General features: G+C 31.1%; 1 protein-coding gene across 3 annotated transcripts in view; it reads left to right on the plus strand.

The window, feature by feature from the left end:
* LOC134713145 (inosine-5'-monophosphate dehydrogenase 1b-like) overlaps nt 1-23,089 on the plus strand; it is a 38,863-nt gene that overhangs the window by 11,078 nt on the left and 4,696 nt on the right. Inside the window, exons 4-16 of one of the 3 annotated variants that reach the window (XM_063574920.1) lie at nt 1,397-1,498; nt 2,372-2,446; nt 6,489-6,695; nt 8,871-8,958; nt 9,530-9,632; nt 10,340-10,436; nt 12,228-12,312; nt 13,286-13,381; nt 13,651-13,794; nt 14,962-15,106; nt 15,613-15,756; nt 16,256-16,339; nt 17,679-17,727. In XM_063574920.1, the coding sequence (XP_063430990.1) occupies nt 1,397-1,498; nt 2,372-2,446; nt 6,489-6,695; nt 8,871-8,958; nt 9,530-9,632; nt 10,340-10,436; nt 12,228-12,312; nt 13,286-13,381; nt 13,651-13,794; nt 14,962-15,106; nt 15,613-15,756; nt 16,256-16,339; nt 17,679-17,727 (1,419 nt within the window). Of the gene's footprint in view, nt 1-1,396; nt 1,499-2,371; nt 2,447-6,488; nt 6,696-8,870; nt 8,959-9,529; nt 9,633-10,339; nt 10,437-12,227; nt 12,319-13,285; nt 13,382-13,650; nt 13,795-14,961; nt 15,107-15,612; nt 15,757-16,255; nt 16,340-17,678; nt 17,728-23,089 lie in introns of all 3 variants that reach the window. The other 2 variants (XM_063574919.1, XM_063574921.1) reach the window with 2 other exon arrangements.

Here is a 23,089-nt window from a genome sequence, read left to right on the forward strand (position 1 = left end):
ACTGAATTATCTGAAGTCACCAACAGCAAATTTCATAATCTGATAATATTCAAATCTCTTTCTAGACTTTGTAAGATTTTTTTTTACATTTGCAAGATTTAAAAACATCCATAAGGGGTCATGGTAAGATGACCTTATATGCAAATATTGATCAGCAAAGCATTTCAAGTGAAAAACATGCACTTTGATCACAAAGTTTTACTTAAGAATTGAATGCTTCTTTTTGTAAATTTATTTGGATGTAAAAGCTTTGACCGAAGTACATTGCTTCATTCTAAAAATGTGTGCAGGGTCAACACTTTTACAACCCTATAAAGTTACAGAAAGAAGTATTCAATAATTACATTTTTAAGCTAGGATCATGAAAACACAAATTTTATCAAGTTTTTATTTAATTCACCTGTGCACTTTATTGTGGGACCTCGTGTCATCATGAATGATAAATTTTATTGTGTAATGCAATTGCTTAAGGAATAACATGTGATGTGCAGTTAGCCAATCAGAATAATGTATTATAATGAAACATACATCTAACATGTCTAATGTAATTATAAGTATGTATTGATGAAATGTGTGATGGACTTAATATTAATAATGATATAAAAATATTAATGTAACAATGAATTTTTAAGTTGAGAAATGTTTTCAGTTAGGTCTTTGCTTAAAATAGAATATAGAATTTCCAGAATATCATTATATGTGTGGAACTATTTTGTAGTTTACCTGACAATAATTTTGATATTCATAGTAAATAATACTGAAACTTCTGAAGGGAAAGAATTTGATTGAATGTTTATTATCAAAGATCACTGAACATGTACATGATTCCTTTAACTTAGGATATTTTCAAATCTACTGAAGCGAGTGGAGGGATTTTAATTAGATTGAAGTTTGAATGCTTAATTGGAAAATGACAAACAGAAAATTGGAACTATTGATTTTTACGTTTCCTTATATTGAGTTTGATAATGCATAAAAGTTTATTAGTTAAGAATTGAATGCTTCTTTTTGTAAATTTATTGGGGTGTAAAAGCGTTGACCGAAGTACATTTTGTAGAAGCGCTTCATACTAAAAATGTATGCACGGTCAACGCTTTTACAACCCTATAAAGTTACAAAAAGAAGCATTCAATACTTATAATTACATTTTTTAGCTATGATCATGAAAACACGAATTTTACAATTTTTGTATTTTATTCACCTGTGCACTTTATTGTGGGACCACGTGTTATCATGAATAAAAAGTTTTATTGAGTGACACAATTGCTTACGGAATAACACTTGGTGTGCAGTTAGCCTATCAAAATAAAGTATTATAATGAAACATACATCTAATGTAATTATTTATCAATAAAGTTCAACTTTCTCTGAAACTAATTTCAATTTTTTTCTTCAGGATTTGACATCTGCTTTAACAAGAAAGATAACTCTAAAGGCTCCATTAGTATCATCGCCAATGGATACAGTCACAGAGGCCCAGATGGCTATTGGAATGGCTGTATGTGGTCCTTATATATAATTTAACAACCATCATTACCAATTATATAGACATTGTACCTAGGGAAATGCAGTATAATTTTATAGGATCATTTCCATTTAGATTTTGATTTTCATGCGGTTTATTATCTTGCTCCTGTTAGTAGATAATTAAGGCAGAATTAAAGCATCAACTTTATATGACATATTGATTTTCTCCTATATATCCATCATAGTCGCATTGAATATTGAGATTGTAGGTTGTATCAAATTATAAAGTATTTACTGTAGATTGATTATTATTATTGGGGTAACAAATTTTTCAATGTTTTGATGGTAAAAAAAGGTAAACCACAAATTCAAATGTCCAACAAGGCATTACATTTCTGTAGGCTTGAATGTAGACAAAGGCAAACTATTGAAATGAAATATCGTTAATACACAATATTTCCCAGATCCGAAAAATTGGTACCCTCCCCCCTCCCCCAAAATGAATCCTTTTATATTAAGACTATATTATGCAGGGCATTCATTGGATAAAATGTTTATTTGGTTATTAAATATTGAGATAAACAAAAAACATGACATGCATGTAAATTTAATTGCTCTATATCTTTTATAGTCTATTATGAAATGTTTTGGTCATTATACCTTTATCAGTTTTACTGGTATATGGTCTCATTAGACAACACAGGTACAATGTAATAACAAGAGGCCAATAGGGGCATTTGGTTCAAACATTGATAAAACTACATTTTTTTGTCGGATTAAATGTTTTTCCAAAGCAGTTCATACTGTTTAATTAATCATTTATTTTGATATAAGAAATGGCTGATGTAAGAATATACCTTTTACTTACACTTTCCTCATCATTTTCCCCAATATTGTTTTGTAGTTATGTGGAGGTGTAGGAGTTATTCATCATAATTGTTCACCAGAATTTCAAGCCAATGAAGTACGCAAAGTCAAAGTGAGTATAAATTTGATTACTTAAACACATACAAGTATTTATTACCTATGATAAGTTCATATTACAGAAGGCCCTTATACATAATTTTACAATCATCATTAGAGTGGGGTGCTCATTTTCCCCACATCTTTTCATGTTTTCTACAGTTTATGTTCAGGTCTAAATGTTTTTATACGACCGCAAATTTTAAAAAAAATTTCGTCGTATATTGCTATCACGTTGGCGTCGTCGTCGTCGTCGTCGTCGTCGTCCGAATACTTTTAGTTTTCGCACTCTAACTTTAGTAAAAGTGAATAAAAATCTATGAAATTTTAACACAAGGTTTATGACCACAAAATGAAGGGTGGTATTGATTTTGGGAATTTTGGTCCCAACATTTTAGGAATTAGGGGCCAAAAAGGGCCCAAATAAGCATTTTCTTGGTTTTCGCGCTATAACTTTATTATAAGTAAATAGAAATCTATGAAATTTAAACACAAGGTTTATGACCATAGAAGGAAGGTTGGTATTGATTTTGGGAGTTTTGGTCCTAACAGTTTAGAAAAAAGGGGCCCAAAGGGTCCAAAATTAAACTTTGTTTGATTTCATCAAGAATTGAATAATTTGGGTTCTTTGATATGCTGAATCTAACTGTGTATGTAGATTCTTAATTTTTGGTCCCATTTTCAAATTGGTCTACATTAAGGTCCAAAGGGTCCAAAATTAAACTTAGTTTGATTTTGACCAAAAAAAAAATCAGTGGGTTCTTTGATATGCTGAATCTAAAAATGTATTTAGATTCTTGATTATTGGCCCAGTTTTCAAGTTGGTCCAAATCGGGGTCCAAAATTAAACTTTGTTTGATTTCATTAAAAATTGAATAAATGGGGTTCTTTGATATGCCAAATCTAACTGTGTATGTAGATTCTTCATTTTTTGGTCCTGTTTTCAAATTGGTCTACATTAAAGTCCAAAGGGTCCAAAATTAAACTTAGTTTGATTTTAACAAAAATTGAAATCTTGGGGTTCTTTGATATGCTGAATCCAAACATGTACTTAGATTTGTGATTATGGGCCCAGTTTTCAAGTTGGTCCAAATCAGGATCTAAAATAATATATTAAGTATTGTGCAATAGCAAGTCTTTTCAATTGCACAGTATTGCACAATGGCAAGAAATATTTAATTGCACAGTATTGTGAAATAGCATTTTTTTTTTTGAGTTATCTTTCTTTGTCCAGAATAGTAAGCAAGAAATATCTAATTGCACAATATTGTGAAATAGCAATATTTGTTTTTAATTGGAGTTATCTTTCTTTGTCCAGAATCAACTCAAATCTTTGTTATATACAATGTATATTCACTTTTTACTACCAACTGATAAATTAAAATAATCTTTACCATTCAGTGATAACAAGCAGTTTTTTTTACATCTTAATATTTTATGATGTATTTAAATGAGTAGTTATTGTTGCAAACTCCATTAGAAATTTAATTGAGATTAATTTGGAATAAGGGAAAGGGAGATGTGATTAAAAAAATTGGGTTCAATTTTCTCATTTGAAATGAAATTTCATAAATAAAATGAAAATTTCTTCAAACATTTTTTAGAGAGGATTAATATTCAACAGCATAGTGAATTGCTCTAAGACAAAACAAAAATTTTAAGTTCATTAGAACACATTCATTCTGTGTCAGAAACCTATGCTGTGTCAACTGTTTAATCACAATCCAAATTTAGAGCTGAATCCAGCTTGAATGTTGTGTCCATACTTGCCCCAACCGTTCAGGGTTCAACCTCTGCGGTCGTATAAAGCTACGCCCTGCGGAGCATCTGGTTGAAGTATACTGATGTTTCTATATGAAGATAACTTCAAATGCAAAATATTCTTAAGCTTGAAAACGTGTTTGTTTAAATATAATCATCTGAAAAGTTAGATTAAAGGGTGTTTGAAATTTCCTGATTTTTTGTCAATGGGGGACACATATTCGCTGTTTTTACACATCTATTTAAAACCAAATAACCACAGCTTTAAACAACATTGATCAAATCAATTTCATTATAGATGAATAGCAGACATTTTAAAGGTGTTAATAACTGAAATGTTCTGGCATTCAGTCAAAGAATTACTTAAAAATACTTCTTTGAATTTATGATTTTTCTTCAAGAAATTGGTCGAAAATCGTTGTCCATTTTTCAGTGATTTTCAGTAGGTGCCGAATTTTTGTCTCAGTTTTAAAAAATAATTATATTTGTTATATAATATCATTTACCGGTATATTTCTTCCATTTCAGCCATCCTTTGAAGTTTTTACACCTCAAAATCATTAAAACGGCGAAATTGTGTCCCCGGCGAATATGGGCCCCCCACTCTACTAAGTATTTGTTTCAATAAGTTCATATTATAGAAGGCAATGATTTTTAGTTTTGTTTGAATTTCTATTATAAAAAATATATGTACATCTGTAAACATTATAAGTAAGGTCTGACATAAACATCTAAAGTTCATGTCCTGGGTACTAGAAGACAATTGAATTGAGAGGTCAGTTTATCTGCTTTCTCGAAAAACTTGCCATATTTTATTATTTGAATGTTTATTTCTTGAGATCAATAAGATATTGATTAAAGATAGAGTATCTGTCAGGGAACAAATATTTTTTTTCTTCCTGAAATCCAAAGAAATGAATTGTTTCTTTATCTATGTACTTTTGTTTTAACAGCTTTAAACATGGAGGTACTGTATATTTAGTTGATGTTCACAACTAGCTGTTTTCAATGTACATGTATATGTATTGAAAAAATAAACTGTCAAAGTGGTGTATCTACTTAATTTCAATGAGAAACAGTAGTCAGTAATTTCAGTTTGAGGTCCTGCACTTACATAATGCTCAGTCTTAAAGTCATAAGAAACCTCAAATTAAAAAAATTATGCATACGTTTTTTATAACTAAATGGATAGTTTTCATTATACAACTTATGTACATATACTTTTTTCTGAGGAAAATTCTTTAATTTGTCCACATTTAGAAGAAGTTTACTTATTTTTAATTGCTTGCTTCCAGGAAGCAATACACTGACATATTTTCCGTATGCATAGTGACCCGAGCGTAACCCTCCCCGTTAAAATCCGGTGACCACAATACGTATGGATCTGTCATTGAAATAAACAAATATCTGATTATACATGTTAAACACGTGCTCAATATCCATGTTTTTTGTGATTTGTTTACTATAAGGTGACAATCGGTAAAACTCGGCTTCAAAACACGGCATTTAATGAGCAGCCATATTTGTTAAATCATAATATACAGAGAGAGAAAAAATTGACAATTATATGATATATTTGCGAAAATAATGATAAAATTGTGCACAGAGGACTAAGTTTATGATGTATACAGGCATTGGTTCAAGAATTGGACAAACATTATTTTTTACCACTCACACGTTTCATATGACTTTAAATATTAATTTTACAATTTACATTATTATCTCCCTTATTGGCAAGGGTATGATACCTGTTTAATGCCAAAATAAATTCACTATGTAGATGTCACATAGACAAATGATAGAATAGATATTGATAGCTAATTAATCAAAAAGATTTAGTATGTTTTTAACAGCATCACAATGTTTAAATTTTTCAAATATTTTCCTTCTATGATATCATGTACATAAATGTATATATAATATTGAGCATATGGGTTACCCAGGTAAGGCTCCACTATCAACTTGATCTCACTAATAAAATACCTAAGCTACCAAATTGACAACAGGATAGAATTTGAACAAAAAGCATCAACCCTAGCATTGAAATTTCAGTTCACAGTTGTAGACATGTATATTTAGTTGGTATGGAAGGTATGTACATAGTCCAAATGCAGAAATTTTTATAACGTTATGATTATTTGGGGAAATTGTGAAGGGATTGATTTGGCAAAAATTAAAATTTCCATTTGGAATTTTTATAGCTATATTTGTATGCTGTATTTCTTAATTTTGGTCCATTGTTCATAATTTGCAGTTATAGACTTAACGATTGTAGCTAATTCTAATATTCCTTGCAGAAATATGAACAAGGTTTTATCCTGGATCCAGTTGTTATGGCACCCACTCATACAGTGGCTGATGTAGTAGAAGCTAAAAAAAGATTTGGGTTTTCAGGCATTCCAATTACAGAAAATGGTCACATGGGTGAAAAGTTAATTGGTCTTGTTACTCAGAGAGATATTGATTTCTTAACTGAAAGTGATAATAATACTCCTTTAGAAAATGTAAGTTGTTGTTTTATAAATTTAATTTATGATTATTATATCTCTGCCAAAACTTAGAGTGTCATTGTTTTAATAATCATTGTTGTTTCAGTTGATAATGATACACAGGAGAATATAAGCTACTCTGGTTTACCTATAGCACGTTTCAGTTGATAATGATACACAGGAGAATATAAGCTACTTTGGTTTACCTATAGCACTTTCAAAGTCGTATGAAAGCTGATTTCAAAATATACAATATTTCTATAGATATAAGAAGATGTGGTATGAGTGCCAACGAGACAAGTCTTCATAAAAGTCACTATTTGTAAAAGTAAACTATTATAGGTCAAAGTAGTCTTCAACACAGAGCATTGGCTCACACTGTACAGCAAGCTAAAGGGTCCTTAAAATGAATATTGTAAAAGCTTTCAAACAGGAAAATCAACGGTGATATCTACATTTGTATATAAAAAAACTAGAAATGAGAAACCATGAATTATGAACCACATAAACAAACAACAACAACTGAACGCCTGATTCCGCTGACTTAGAACAGGTATAAACAAATGCAGGGGGTTTTAACATTTTATTGGTACCAACCTTCACCCTTATCTGAAACAACAGTGTAGCATCACAATGTATTTTTAGCCATCAAATATGAAGGAATTGTTAACTGGTGGCTGGAAAAATAAAACGCCATAGTTTTAAAACACCACATTATTTATACCACATCTATCATAGCCATGATAGCTACATGATATCTCATATTAAAGAAAATTCATTAAAATTGGAATACTCTTTAATGATGTTGAAGGTTATGTGATCATATTAATTAATAATTATGTTATTGGCTTTCAAGTCTTTATCCTTTCCATGTAAAGAGTTCTTAATGAAGGTATTAAGTAAATTCTCATTAAATCTTATAAAATCCTTTTAAAGTCGCATGTCAGAAATCAACTATGACTGATCATGTTCAAAGTCATTTCTTTGCAGGAGAGTTTATTGTTTTATATGATAAAACTTTAGGGGTGAAATATTGAATAAAAGAAAAAGTGCAACATATATGTCATTTGTAATTTTTCACCTTGATGAGTTATATTTTTTCTGAAAAATGACCCAGTTCTTAACTTAACTTATAATTACACCAAATTGAAATGTAGATTTGAATGAAAAAGCTCAAGAATTTTTAATTATTGTTCTTTATTTACTTGAAGATGGTACTTTTGTATAGTTTCTGTTATTTATAACAGGTAATGACACCATATGAAGATTTAGTGGTAGCCCATTGTGGTGTAACATTGACCCCCTAACTAATATTTTCTGTTATTTATAACAGGTAATGACCTTGTATGAAGATTTAGTGATAGCCCATTGTGGTGAAACCTTGACCCCTAACTAATATTTTCTGTTATTTATAACAGGTAATGACGCCGTATGAAGATTTAGTGGTAGCCCATTGTGGTGTACCCTTGACCCCCTAACTAATATTTTCTGTTATTTATAACAGGTAATGACCTTGTATGAAGATTTAGTGATAGCCCATTGTGATGTAACCTTGACCCCTCACTAATATTTTCTGTTATTTATAACAGGTAATGACGCCGTATGAAGATTTAGTGGTAGCCCATTGTGGTGTAACCTTGACCCCATAACTAATATTTTCTGTTATTTATAACAGGTAATGACGCCGTATGAAGATTTAGTGGTAGCCCATTGTTGTGTAACCTTGACCCCATAACTGATATTTTCTGTTATTTATAACAGGTAATGACGCCGTATGAAGATTTAGTGGTAGCTCATTGTGGTGTAACCTTGACCCCCTAACTAATATTTTCTGTTATTTATAACAGGTAATGACACCGTATGAAGATTTAGTGGTAGCCCATTGTGGTGTACCCTTGACCCCCTAACTAATATTTTCTGTTATTTATAACAGGTAATGACGCCGTATGAAGATTTAGTGGTAGCTCATTGTGGTGTAACCTTGACCCCCTATTTAATATTTTCTGTTATTTATAACAGGTAATGACACCATATGAAGATTTAGTGGTAGCTCATTGTGGTATACCCTTGACCCCCTAACTAATATTTTCTGTTATTTATAACAGGTAATGACACCGTATGAAGATTTAGTGGTAGCCCATTGTGGTGTACCCTTGACCCCTAACTAATATTTTCTGTTATTTATAACAGGTAATGACACTGTATGAAGATTTAGTGGTAGCCCATTGTGGTGTAACATTGAAGGAAGCTAATTCAGTTTTACAGAAAAGTAAAAAAGGTGAGTTTATCATTTTAAATGTTTGGATCCTTGCTGCATAGATAGACCTACTAATTTGCCAGTCTGGTTTATCAACTAAATCAAGGAATCCATTTAAATGACACTAAACAAACAGCTGAGTGTTGGTGCTGTATTTCTGCTTTTATTTGTTTGAATTAAAGGGAAATGGATAAATGAGGCAGCAACCAAGATAAAAAAAAAATAACAACAGGTTAACATATGTATACAGTCAATCAGTCTGAGTGCTTGGAAGTTGTGAAAAAAATCCAACAATGGCCACCAAAACCTGCCATACAAACCAAATTCGTAGTTAAACTAAAACCACAAGTATTATTGTCTGATTTTCTGAAAACTAGTTCACAGTACATGATCAGCCTATGCAGATAATTTAAACAACATTTCAGCAGCTGAATATTTAAAAAAAAAATTAATTGTAGCATCAACAACTGCTCAGAACTGTGAGCCTTAATAAAGCTCAACACTGATATTAAACAAAAAGTAAGACTTTCATGTTGTCATTATTTTGATTTTTATCAGCAATGTATTTATTTTTTTGTTGTTGCTTTTTTAGGTAAATTACCAATAGTTAATGACAAGGGAGAATTAGTATCATTAATAGCAAGAACAGATACAAAAAAGAACAGAGAATTCCCATTGGCATCAAAAGATGAAAGGTAGGTTAAGAATTAATTATTGGAGTAAAACAGGAAAAGATATTTGAAGAATTCACAAAAACATTTATTGAAATTATAAGTTTAAGATTTTACATTTATCATATGCTCTGAATCTTATCATTTTGTCAAAATTTTATCTATTTCCAGCAATATTAAATTTGTTGAAAGCATTATTAATGACTATCAATGAGTCCTTGCATGCAATATAAGGACAATTAGTAAGTTCCAGCAATATAAGGACAATTAGTAAGTTCCAGCAATATAGTATTGAATCTAGCAAAAAATCAGTAGCAGCCATTTCAAGATTAATTAAAGATTGATTTATTGATCGTTGTTTGCTAATGCTACAAGTATTCATTTATGATGAAAAAAGATGTTTACTAAACACCAATAAGGCAACAACGGAACAATTAGTTAAAATTTGTCTGATAGGTTGTAGGCAATCAGTAGAAACAATTAATGGGTTATTTAAAGGGTTTTATCAACACCATACAAGAAGGACGGACAACTCAAGTCAATGCTGGAATATGCTTTAAAACTTTTATTTCTTTTTAATCTCTACAAGTTTTATCATACAAATCTTTGTAAACATTTGTATGATGACAAGGACAATAAAATACAGATTAACTTTGAAGTTTACCATTGTAAATTTGTTGAGAACTTTCCTCTTCTTGCATTTAAAAATAACTGACTTTTGCACTTTTTAGGAAACAGTTATTGGTAGGAGCAGCAATCAGTACACACGAGGAAGATAGGAAAAGATTGGATGCCTTGGTGGCAGCTGGTGTAGATTTTGTTGTACTGGTGAGAAAAAATAACATTTATGGCTTAAACACAAACTGATAAGACATTATGATTCAATTCAACCTGAAATATGCTTCACAAAGGTCATTTAGGAATCTATACTATGAAGTTTTATTGACAGTATTTACCAATAGTATACTAATATGTTTATTTTGAAATGGCAAGAAAATAAGTTACAAACCTTCAACAAAGTTTTGTTCATTAAATTTATCAATGATGGAAAAGGACTAAATAGACCAGTCAGAAAGAATAGACTAACTTTCAGCCTATTTATGAATACTTAAATGTATCAGGAAGAAATTTTGTTATGGATTGTCAATTCCAAAATTGTTGGAATTTATATATCAGTTAAAAGACAACACATAAATCAACACATGTTACTACATCATCTGTTGTGATTTTTGTCGAGCCTGCAACTTTTGTTGCAGAAAGCTCTACATAGGGATAGTGATCCGGCGGCGGCGGTGTTGGCTTACTTCTTAAAAGCTTTATATTTTAGAAGGTAGAAGACCTGGATGCTTCATACTTTGTATATAGATGCCTCATGTTACGAGCTTTCCGTCAGTCAACTGTCCAATGTCCTTGACCTCATTTTCATGGTTCAGTGACTACTTGAAAAAAAAAGTTCAAATTTTTTGTAATGTTAAATTCTCTCTTATTATAAGTAATTGGATAACTATATTTGGTATGTGCGTACCTTGCAAGCAGTCTGCACGGTTAGCCACTAGTCCGATGCCCCAGACTAGTAAAATTTCATTCGGACTAGTAAGTTTTTGCAAAACTTTGTTTGGCCTAGAAGAAAAATGTCAGAATATTGGTCTAAGGACTAGTAGTTGAAAAAGTTTTTGGGGCAGACTGTGCAAGGTCCTCATGCCTGTCAGACCATTTTCACTTGACCTCGACCTCATTTCATGGATCAGTGAACAAGGTTAAGTTTTCGTGGTAAAGTCCATATCTCAGATACTATAAGTAATAGGTCTTGTATATTCGGTGTATGGAATGATTGTAAGGTGTACATGTCTAGCTGACAGGTGTCATCTGACCTTGACCTCATTTTCATGGTTCAGTGGTCAAAGTTAATTTTTTTAGTTTTGGTCTATTTTTCTTATACTTTATGCATTAGGTCAACTATATGTGGTGTATGGAAATATTTTATGATCTATATGTCGGTTAAGCAGGTTTTATTTGACCTTGACCTAATTTTCACGGTCTATTGCTAAGTTTTAAGTGTTTGTGTTTTGGTCTGTTTTTCTTTATTTATAAGCAATAAGTCAACTATATTTGTTGTATTGAAGAATTGTTAGCTGTACATGTCTGCCTGGCATGGTTCATCTGACCTTGACCTCATTTTCATGGTTCATTGATCAATGTTTCATTTTCTTGGTTAATGTTGAGTTTATGTGACAGTTGTAATAAAGCTTTATATTTAGGTCTATCAAAATAGTATCAAGGATTAGTAAAGAAGGCGAGACATTTCAGTGTGTGCACTCTTGTTGTAAATAATAACAATGTCACTTGAGAGCAACTACACAGAAAGTCTTTTCTGATATGATTTAAAAGTATATAGTATCACTGAACTAGCACACATTTTTGTATAGGGGCCAGCTAAGGCCCACTCTGGGTCTGGGATTTTCTGGCTGTGTTAAAGACCCATTGTTGGCCTTCTGCTGTTGTCTTCTCTTTGGTTGTGTAAAATGTCTCTTTGACACATTAGTTAGTAGCTACAAAGTTTTTCTCCAAAAGTTTTATAGTTTCTCTGGTATTAATATAGTTTTCTTTTTTTAATTGTAGGATTCATCACAAGGCAATTCCATTTACCAAATAGAGTTCATCAAACATGCAAAGAATTTATACCCTGAGTTACAAGTAATTGGCGGTAATGGTATGATATTACTTTATCTGTTTTTCCTACCACTTCATTGGGGAAAACAAGCATCTCTTAATTTCATTCTTTACACATAAAAAAAATCTTGAATATTAAAGGGGCATTAGCTGTCAGTCATGTTCACTGATTAACCTCTAATTCTCATATTTGATTTATTACACAATCATGTATCCAAATTTTAAAAAGTGTTAGTATAAGCAATTTAGGATGCATGTACTTTGTAATATGTATCAGCCTCTTATGTGGTCTAGCATCTATACACTATCTTATTAACTGTCAACTCCAAAGACTGCCAATAGTCACATAAATACAGATTTAATGAGGTCCAATTAATCACTTGCAAGTGAATAATTTAATTGCTATCTTTGTTAGCTTATTTAAAAAAAATTAGAACTATAATGGCGGTTATAATGACAGTTATATAGTGTGCACCAAATTCTTTATGTTATTTCTTCATAGACAGAAAAAATATTACAGTCATTCCTCAAATAGTTATTTCACTATTTCAATGTCATTAATGATTTTTATAAACTATCAAGAACTCACATGATTTTAATTTCATATAGCTGATGCCCCATTAATAGTAACTAAGAAACATTACTCATAGTTTTTATGCTGCATCAAACAATATCCTTTTCAAAATGGTATAAATCTTTATGCTGGTTATGGTTTGATAAGCATTTTGCTTTACAAAAATGGAAAAAAATATCACAGGGGCAATATAAAACCATCAGTTGGAAAGTATATAACCAAAGAAAAAAGTATTTTCCCTGTATAACATCAAAAAGAAATCATCACATTAAATATCATTAAGAAAAGATAAAACACATACATGAATATAAAATTAGGGAGATGTGGTATGATTGCCAATGACAGTTCATTGAACATGTGTTCTATCAGTTAAACAAAAATGTGTTGTATGATCCATTTTTATTTTGAAAATGTTATTTTTTCTTGTTTTTAGTTGTAACTGCAGCACAAGCCAAAAATCTTATTGATGCTGGTGCTGATGGTTTAAGAATTGGTATGGGGAGTGGCTCCATTTGTATCACACAGGAAAGTAAGTCATTTATACATGTATTTATATATTTATATTTTTGGAGTGCTTTTGACATTTGTAAATATGAACCTCATACAAATACAAATAAACAATGTTATATATTTAGCAATAAAAAAGGCAGGGCGCAGAGAAATGTTAGGAAAAAGGCAAGGGCATTAATAAAAAAGGGCTGGCGCTGCGCCCTGTTCAAACTTTGTAGCTAGAACATAAGTTGTTTTAGAATGTTTCTTCTTTTGTGTTATTGTAGAAGCTACTTCATTATATTTTAGTTATGGCTGTTGGAAGACCTCAAGGAACAGCAGTTTACAAAGTAGCAGAATATGCAAGGAGATTTGGGGTACCAGTAATAGCTGATGGAGGGATCCAGAGTGTTGGACACATTGTTAAAGCTTTATCCTTAGGTGCCTCCACAGGTGTGTAACCATAAATTATCGCTATTTTTACGAAATTTCTTTTGATCTTGCAAACTATTACCTTTCTCAGTGGAGTCCAGTGATATGAAAATTTTTGCTAGAAACTAAGGGAACAAGTGCCATTGTTAATGAAATTTACTCTTCAATTTCGTACTTAATTTGGCCTATTAAAATTTTTTTGATTCAGGCATAACTGATGAGTCTTTTGTAGACGAAATGCGCGTCTGGCGTATATATATAATTTTATTTTTATTTATGTTCTTAAAGAAATGCACTACGAAATAATTGTGGTCTCAGACCAATGACAATGATCTTTGTCATAGGTTATATTTTTTGGTTATACCTTTTACAGCAGATTCCATTGAGTGTGTAGCCAAAGGTAATATCTTAAGTTAGCTTGCCTGTTAGCTGAACCATGAAATCATTGTTAGGTTAGGTAAACTACCCTTCTTTAAGAATAGACTAGTCCTACAGAAAACAAATCAATCTGTCTGTTGGACTATGCTAATTCACTAACCTAACAATGACTTCACGGTTCAGCTAACAAGCAAGCTAACCAAAGATATTACCTTTGGCTACACACTCAATGGAATCTGCTGTAACAAGTTATGACATTCCTTCTTCTTCTCCTTCTTTTCTGTAACTTCCTCCTACTAATAAGGAGCATGTCCAATAAGGATTTAAAACAGTTTATGGCTTATATACATGGGTACAATAATCTTAATCATCAATAAGGCTTATATTACATGGGTAAAATTGGCGATGAAATCCATTTGAGAATATTTCACTTTAAAATGCACATATCATACTAAAAGTTTTATTCTCCATAACACATCTTTTTACACGATTAAATGTAAAAATTGCTGATTGGAATTTTACAGTAAAAATATTGTTGATGTATTAAGTCAACACAACATAGCAAGATCAGTTTAAAATTTATGCTACTTTTAATGTCAATTAGGCAAGCACATCAAGCATGCACTGCAAACCACATAATAAATTCATAGACAGTTTTAGCATAAGGTGAAAATAAAGATTGTTAGGCTACACAAAGGTGTAATGAAAAATTCATTATTACTACTTCGTATTGAGTTCAGACGTTCCTTGCAATGGAAAGATATTTAAACAATAACATAATTAAACAATGCCTTATATTTCATATTGTAGTGATGATGGGATCAATGTTAGCTGGTACGACGGAAGCCCCTGGTGAATATTTCTTTGCTGATGGAGTTCGTCTGAAAAAATATCGAGGAATGGGATCATTAGACGCCATGGAGAAACATAGAAGTAGTCAAAGTCGATATTTTAGGTTAGTATAGATACAAAAAATTCCCATTGTGAATAAAAGATGAATAGATATAGGAAAAATGTGGTATTGGTGCCAATGAGACAACTCTCCATCCAAGTCAAAATTTATATAAGTAAACCATTATAGGTCAAGGTATGGTCTTCAACATGGAGCCTTGGCTCACAGGGAACAGCAAGCTATAAAGGGCTCCAAAAAATTAGTAGTAAAAAACCATTCCAACTTGAAAACCAACCGTCAAATCTATATAAAAATACAACAAACAATTATGAATCACATCAACAAAAGATAACTCCTGAACATCAGATTCCTGCAATTGCAGCAGGTTTGAAGGTTTTAATGGTACCAAACCTTCACCCTTATCTGAAACAATAGTGTTACAATTACGTGCATTAGAAACAAACTAAAAAACAACCCTAAATTTAAATTATGTGGAATGTTTAAAGAATATAATTTTTAACAAATATAAACTTTTTGCCCATATTAATTTATTTGTGTATATTTTTTAGTGAAAGTGACAAGTTAAAGGTTGCCCAGGGTGTTTCTGGTTCTATTGTTGATAAAGGTTCAATACAGAAATTTGTTCCTTATCTCATAGCTGGGATCAAACATGGCTGTCAGGATATTGGTGCTAGGACTTTGTCTCATGTCAGGTAAGCAAGTTTTGTTTGATTTATGTAATCTGTGGTTGCAGTAAGGCAAGTTTACAACATCCAATATTTCAGGGATGTCAATGATAGAAAAATCTTGAAAATCATACAATTTTATGATGCACACTCAGATATGTACAATGAGCTGAAAACATTTCCTATCTGCTTCCAATTTCACCAGTATAGCTAACAAAATATTTTTTTTCCTCTGCACATTTTAAATATTTCAAACATTACATACCAAACACTGTTTTAAAATTACATTATTAGGTAATTTATGTATAATCAAATCAAATCAAATCATTTTATTGTTGTAAAATTCAAATATTGGATTGTTACCAAGACAAATATGACAATCATTACAAACATACAATATTGAAATTAAAACAACATTTATATTCTATAAGACATATAGCTATATATATATTTAGATGTTTTTGAGGATATATATATATACGATTATTACTTTTAATAACAGATTTTCATGAATTTATTATTTTAGATCAATGATGTACTCAGGAGAGTTGAAGTTTGAAAGAAGAACAACATCAGCCCAAATAGAGGGTGGTGTTCATAGCCTACACAAGTATGTATATACCGGTTGTAAACAGTAGGGGGGTTTATTGTTATGTTGACCCCACCATCAGTTGTCATGGTTTCTTGATGCTTCCTATTTGACTGAAACCTTACATGGACATATGGTCACATATGATGAAAGGAAGATCTGATTGATTTCAAGGTCAATGCCATAGTTTCTTACCAGGGGTATTTAAGACTTATCTTATTGACAATACAGATTTGTATCTTACACAATATTTTAGAGTTGGAATCTAACATATGTTATAAATTCATGTTATATACACATGTTATAAACACATGCTAATTGTCACATGATTGTAGAAGATTATATGTTGACCTCTAATGCCTCTTCTAATTCTGTTGCTTTGTATTTAAGGGTTGTTGTTTTACTAACATATTACAAAATCTCTAGTTATAAATAGTGAACAGTTCATTTAAAGAACATTTGAATAATGCACACTACTTGGAACATAAGCATGTGTACTGTAAAAGCACAATTTTTGTAGAGGATTTTATTTCGTTTATATCGTATTATCCGGGAAGGAATAGAGACAAAACCATGAATTTTAAACCCAGGAAAAAATTGAATGTTTCTACAGTATATACACAAATACCATTTATTGTCAACAAATAAATACAGACACAATATTTACAATATACCGTTCACATCATAGCTCAAACTATGGTTAATTATGGCAGGGATATAGTTTAGCATGTTCCCTGAAGCAAAAGGCCCTTAATTGTCCTCACAAAATTGATATGCTCAGCTTTTAATTCAGTTTTGCACAATTCTTTCTTTTTTGTTTCGGAATAATTGTTATCAAAATAAGGGGATGGGGTATAGCTAATGAGACAATTATCCACCAAAGATAAATTGTAAATATAAACAATTACATACTAAATGTCCATACTTGAAAAATTGTTAATCAGTACTTAGAAAATAAGATGATATATGATTTATTTAGAATTGTTAGAATCTAAGGTAAGGTGTGATAAGGTGTGTTTTTATCCTTGCTGCTAAAACCAGAACTCTTGTTTTAACCTTAGAGTGATTTTAATCCACTCAGACATGCTCATCACTCCCCAAGATATAAAAGATGACTTCTTCGTCATTTGATCTTTGAAGGAGAGTTGTCTCATTGGCAATCATACCACATTGTCTTCTTTTTATGTTTATGATAAATATATATGGTGTACAATTTGCTTTTAAGATCATGAAAGACAATTTAATTTTATGACAGTTAATTGTCCTTTAAAAGTGTTTTATGACAATTTAGGTAGAAAAAAATTATGTGAAACTAAATCCATCTTTGAACTCCTGACTATGTATATGGTTGCTATTTCAGAGGTTCATCAATGATTAAATGTTTAGGTTCTAATCATCAACTTATGCAAGTAAGCAAACAAATGTTCATGTTGTTTTAATGGTTTAATTTAATGTACCCAGTATTTCCTCTTTTTGAAAATGAAATATATTATGAATTTGATTTATCATTTGAAGACTTTTATTTTACATTATTTTTATTCATATATATTTTGGGAAAACTTGCACATAGTAACAGTACTAATATTTAAGATTCAAAATAATTGCACACATATAGAAAGATTCTTTTTAATATTATAAATCAATACAAATCACATATAATTTTTATAACTAGAAATGTTTTATTTGTTCAATTATGTCAAATTTTTACTCAAAACATTGAAACGGGTAACCAAAAGATGTTGTTTTAATGCCTCAATTCATGGGATTTCTGCTTTTTGTCTCTCCTGCATTGCGAGTCCCCGAATGCAAGGCAAAATATCTTGGGTGGCAACAGAGTGATCTTTTTGGGATACGATTGCTGTCAAGCAATCTGTAGACTTTTACCATTGACCCAATGACACACTCCCTCACGTCACTCGTTTTATTCTAAACATTGGCAACATCTCAGATTCTTATGATTGTCTTGCTTTAAAAGGTAAAAACAAGCAAAACAATTGAACATAAACAACTTTCCTGTAATGTTTTACTCATAATCTTCATGTATGATATTTTCCTTGACTTATATGCGTGTTTTTAACAATACGGAAAATCAGAATTAAACAGTATTTATATTTAGTGTTTTTATAAATTTAGAAACACGTCAGAGGGAATTCCCAAATTTTGATTACTTGCGAGAGTTCTCTGAAAGCCGATCGATAATTCTATTTCTGTCACAAGAACTGAAGTGGAGTATTTCTATATTTTACCGTTATGAAACTGATATTTGATACTGTACTCTCATAAAGAAATGGAGAACCATTCATCATATCATTTAATAAACGTTCTTGTTCCAAATCGCAAGTCGCGGTTTGTTTATGTATTAATTTCCATGCGTGGTCTCACTAATTAGAGACAAAAAGAATTGTAGAGACAAAAAGCGTCAAGAAGCGACAAGAAGAATAATATTAGCAACAAGAAACTATTTAGCGACAAGAAAACATTTTTTTATTTATATTACTTATTCGAAATAAATATTAAAAAATATGCAAAAGAAAACAATTTCAACGACAGGAAAGTTAATTTTGATAGGGGGGGAAATGAAACTTGTAAATCTAATTCAGTTGCTACATTTATTTACATGCTATTTTATAAGGTATCACAGGAAGTATATTTTGTCTTTTTATTTGTTTTTAAAACCATTTTTGTACAATATATAATTAACTTGCAAAATGCATTATTTGTGCATAATTGTCCAGAAAATTCATACACAAATTGTGAAATACAAATTAAGAACTGAAATCAAACAAGAGGAAAACATAATTAAAATGTGAATATTTTTCATCATTTTATTTAGTGTATTGTCTCATTTAACGATATTTATCATGTTTATGCATATAGATTGAAGATTAAAGGAAACTGATGACAATCTTGAGTTTTCAACAGGTGTTCACTATTCGGTACAATAATTTTATATTCTGGTGCGTGTAATTGATGAAGGTGTTAAAGGATGTTATTGTTGCAATAAAACAAAGGACACGCACCTAGTTAATCTTATTTGTTTCTCTTAATTGTGTATTACCTTAGAGTGAAGCCACAGCTAATGTTGGTCCTATCAGGAAAAATTAATTGTACAGTTAGGAAGGAAATAATATTTCATGTTTTTGTTTTATTAAATCCTTCAAAAGGAAGGTGGCAAATCTTTGTTTTTATTTTCATTTTATAGCGTTTACATTTCCTTTGCTCTTACACATGTTTAATTTCTACATCTATCAATATGATAATAAAAAGTACACAAACTCTTCATCGATTTTTTTTTTTATTTCTTCATCTTTCAATATAATCATAAAAAATATTTTAATGTTTGTGATAACAAAATGTATTCTTGTCGCTAAATAGCTTCTTTTTGCTTTTTGTCACTTATTATTTTTCTTGTCGCTTCTTGACGCTTTTTGTCGCTAATTAGTGAGACCCCACATGCGTGTAGTTTTCCTGATTTCAAGGGGTATCAGATTGAGTGATTCCCCGCTTCATTGATTAATTTGAAACTCGTGGGATTCTTTCTATGTCTGTCTGCATATGGAGGGCTATTGTTGTTGCATAATTTTAAATCACATGCATAATTTAAATTAAAATAAATGTTTCATCGTAAAAATAACCTATAACACCCCTTCAGCAGAAATGGAATCTTCCATGTTATCGTTTCGAAGTATTCGTCAAGAAGAATTAACTCGTTAATGCCGGTAAACGTCGTATTATATTAAGAACGATCTCAATGTAAACAGAGGAGTGTGTACGGAAAGGAGTCATGCCCTCTGACCCAAAGGAACTTCAATAATTAAAGAGTAAGAAATGGGGTTCCTCCTAAACTGGTCCGCCGTTCTATATATAGCTTCGCACCCACTGTGTTCGCACCGAAGGTCAGTGTAGTGATAAGTGAACACAATATGATAGGGGTCCAGTTTAGGGTTCCTCCTAGAATTACGGTGATAAGATACGGAAGCAAGTTAACTCGTACCACGGCATTGGAACCAAAAAAGTTAACTTGTACTACTGGGAAGTCGTAACATTCAGAAAAATATATAAAAAATATGATGTTTTATGGGTTTCTGTTTGTAAACTTAATAGAAATAAAGTTGAATTACTTGAATTTTACACAGGAGTTAAATGAAAACTTAGACAAAAATAAAGAATGTTTTAAAGCATTAATGTTTTAACTGATCTTTCAAACTAGAACATAGGCGGATCCAGCCCCCCCTTTTTTTGTGGAAAAAATTTGGTTGATAATAAAGGGAATCATTGAAGCATGACTGGAGCGGCCCCCCTCTTAGGTCAGTCAGCGGGCTCCCCCTTAGGAAAAGTTCTGGATCTGCCACTGTAGAACTTAATCCAGAGGAAAGTTAAAACATTGCTTTAACTGTACCTTATTAAAATTGAACATGTTGAATATGTATATATCCAATTTAAGTTAATTAAAGCTGTAATCCATGACCACAAATTGAATGCTAAAGCCTATGTTTACAATTGTTCAAAGCCATGTGCTTTTTTTGCGGGGAAAATGCAGACCCCCTTAACAGGAATCAGTTAAATTTCATTGTTACATTTATTTATAGACAGTAAAAATAATTTTGGCAATCATTTTGACTAACTGCTAAGATTTTATTATTCATGAAAAGTTTTCTTCGGGTGAAACTGTATATACCTTAATTATCTACATCTGCCACAGTATTTTCTATCCAATATACAAGGAACATAAGCTACAAATTGGTCATTGTACTTTCAAGTTATATACATTTTACAGACTTAAGAGGTATTGGGTGAAAGTAATAAAATCAACGGTACCAATTTTGTTGCACCAGATGCGCATTTCGACAAAACATGTCTCTTCAGTGATGCTCGTGGCCAAAATATTTGAAATCCAAAGCTTATATAAAGGATGAAGAGCTATAATCCAAAAAGTCCAAAAAGTATAGTCAAATTCTAGAAACGTATATCATGTATATTCATCATTTAACACCATTTGAATGCATTTAAATAAGTTGGTACGAGTTAGCAATGGTTCAAGTTTTTTTTTTTTTTAATGGTACGAGTTTACAATGGTACAGGATAACTATAATTCGATAAAACACAATAAGTACATGGCTCATACACTTGTAATGGGGATTGGCTATTCTTTAAGTTGAGTGACTATTCAGATTGTTACATTTTGCATGTGCAGTTGAATTAGTTTAGAGAATAATACTATCCAGCTGTACCAGGGTTACCGGCCAAAAATGCTTGAGACTCGCACATGTTCATGCTTTTTTTGCAACAGTATTCTTGGATCTATTTCTTTCCTCTTTGATCTTTTGAATTTCGGCCAAATCTCATGCATTTGTTAAATGAAAATTTGGCAGAACTCAGCTATACATGTGTCAATGAAAACTATGGCAATCGTATCCCTCAGAGCATTCTGCTCTTTGATTTGTATGAAGCTTTTTATATTTCCAGAAGTAAACAGCTTGACAATCCATATCTAGGAATAGAGATTTTGTTATATGAAGTATCCCAATTGTATAAAATTGAGAATGGAAATAGGGAATGTGTCAAAGTGACAACAACCTGACCAAATAAAAAAACAACAGCAGGAGGTCACCAACAGGTCTTCAATGTAGAGAGAAATTCCCGCACCCAGAGGCGTCCTTCAGCTGGCCCCTAAACAAATATATACTAGTTCAGTGATAATGAACACCATACTAATTTCCAAATTGTACACAAGAAACTAAAATTAAAATAATACACGACTAACAAAGGCCAGAGGCTCCTGACTTGGGACAGGCGCAAAAATGCGGCGGTGTTAAACATGTTTGTGAGATCTCAACCCTCCCCCTATATACCTCTAACCAATGTAGAAAAGTAAACGCATAACAATACGCACATTAAAATTCAGTTCAAGAGAAGTCCCGAGTCTGATGTCAGAAGATGTAACCAAAGAAAATAAACAAAATGACAATAATAATTTTACATGTCTGTCTGACAGTGTTCATTTGAGCTTGAAATATTTCTTGATACATAAACCAATGCATTTGTTCAAACTTTTGTGACAAGGTCTGTTTCTTTAAAGTTTAAGTAATAGGTGAACTTAATTTGGTGTATAGAATAAATAGATGGTGTACACACATATATATATATATATATATATATATAAAGAATAGAGATGTGTATATAAACAGTTCATAAAAAATAACAAAAAGAAATAAAGATAGTGAGATTATAGAGAACTTTAGAAATCATAAGTTTTCAGAAAAGAATAAGAATAGGAGAGATTATAGAGAACTTTAGAAATCATAAGTTTTTCAGAAAAGAATAAAAATAGTGAGATTATAGATAACTTTGGAAATCATAAGTTTTCAGAAAAGAATAAAGATAGTGAGATTATAGAGAACTTTAGAAATCATAAGTTTTCAGAAAAGAATAAAGTTAATAGATGAATGCTGAAAGCATGCATTTCCTTCACTTTCCCAAACCCATATAATAATTTTTGCTAATTTTGAATGAAGTTGAATAAAATGTTAAGCTATTGTTTTAACAAGGGTTAAAAAGTGTATGCATAGGGTATACTATTTAAATAGTCAAGATTTATATTGAATTTGCATGATGATGAAAAATGCAACAAACCATATAGACCAATATAATTTTTAGATATCCAAGTGTTGTCAATTCAGCATTAAAATTTACAAGTATGAAAGAATTAAACCTTACACAGTGAAACCTGTTCGAACCCAATATTGGTGAAACTAAAAATGTATGTAAGAC

The sequence above is a fragment of the Mytilus trossulus genome, chromosome 1, assembly GCF_036588685.1.
Source record: "Mytilus trossulus isolate FHL-02 chromosome 1, PNRI_Mtr1.1.1.hap1, whole genome shotgun sequence".
Taxonomy (NCBI): domain Eukaryota; kingdom Metazoa; phylum Mollusca; class Bivalvia; order Mytilida; family Mytilidae; genus Mytilus; species Mytilus trossulus.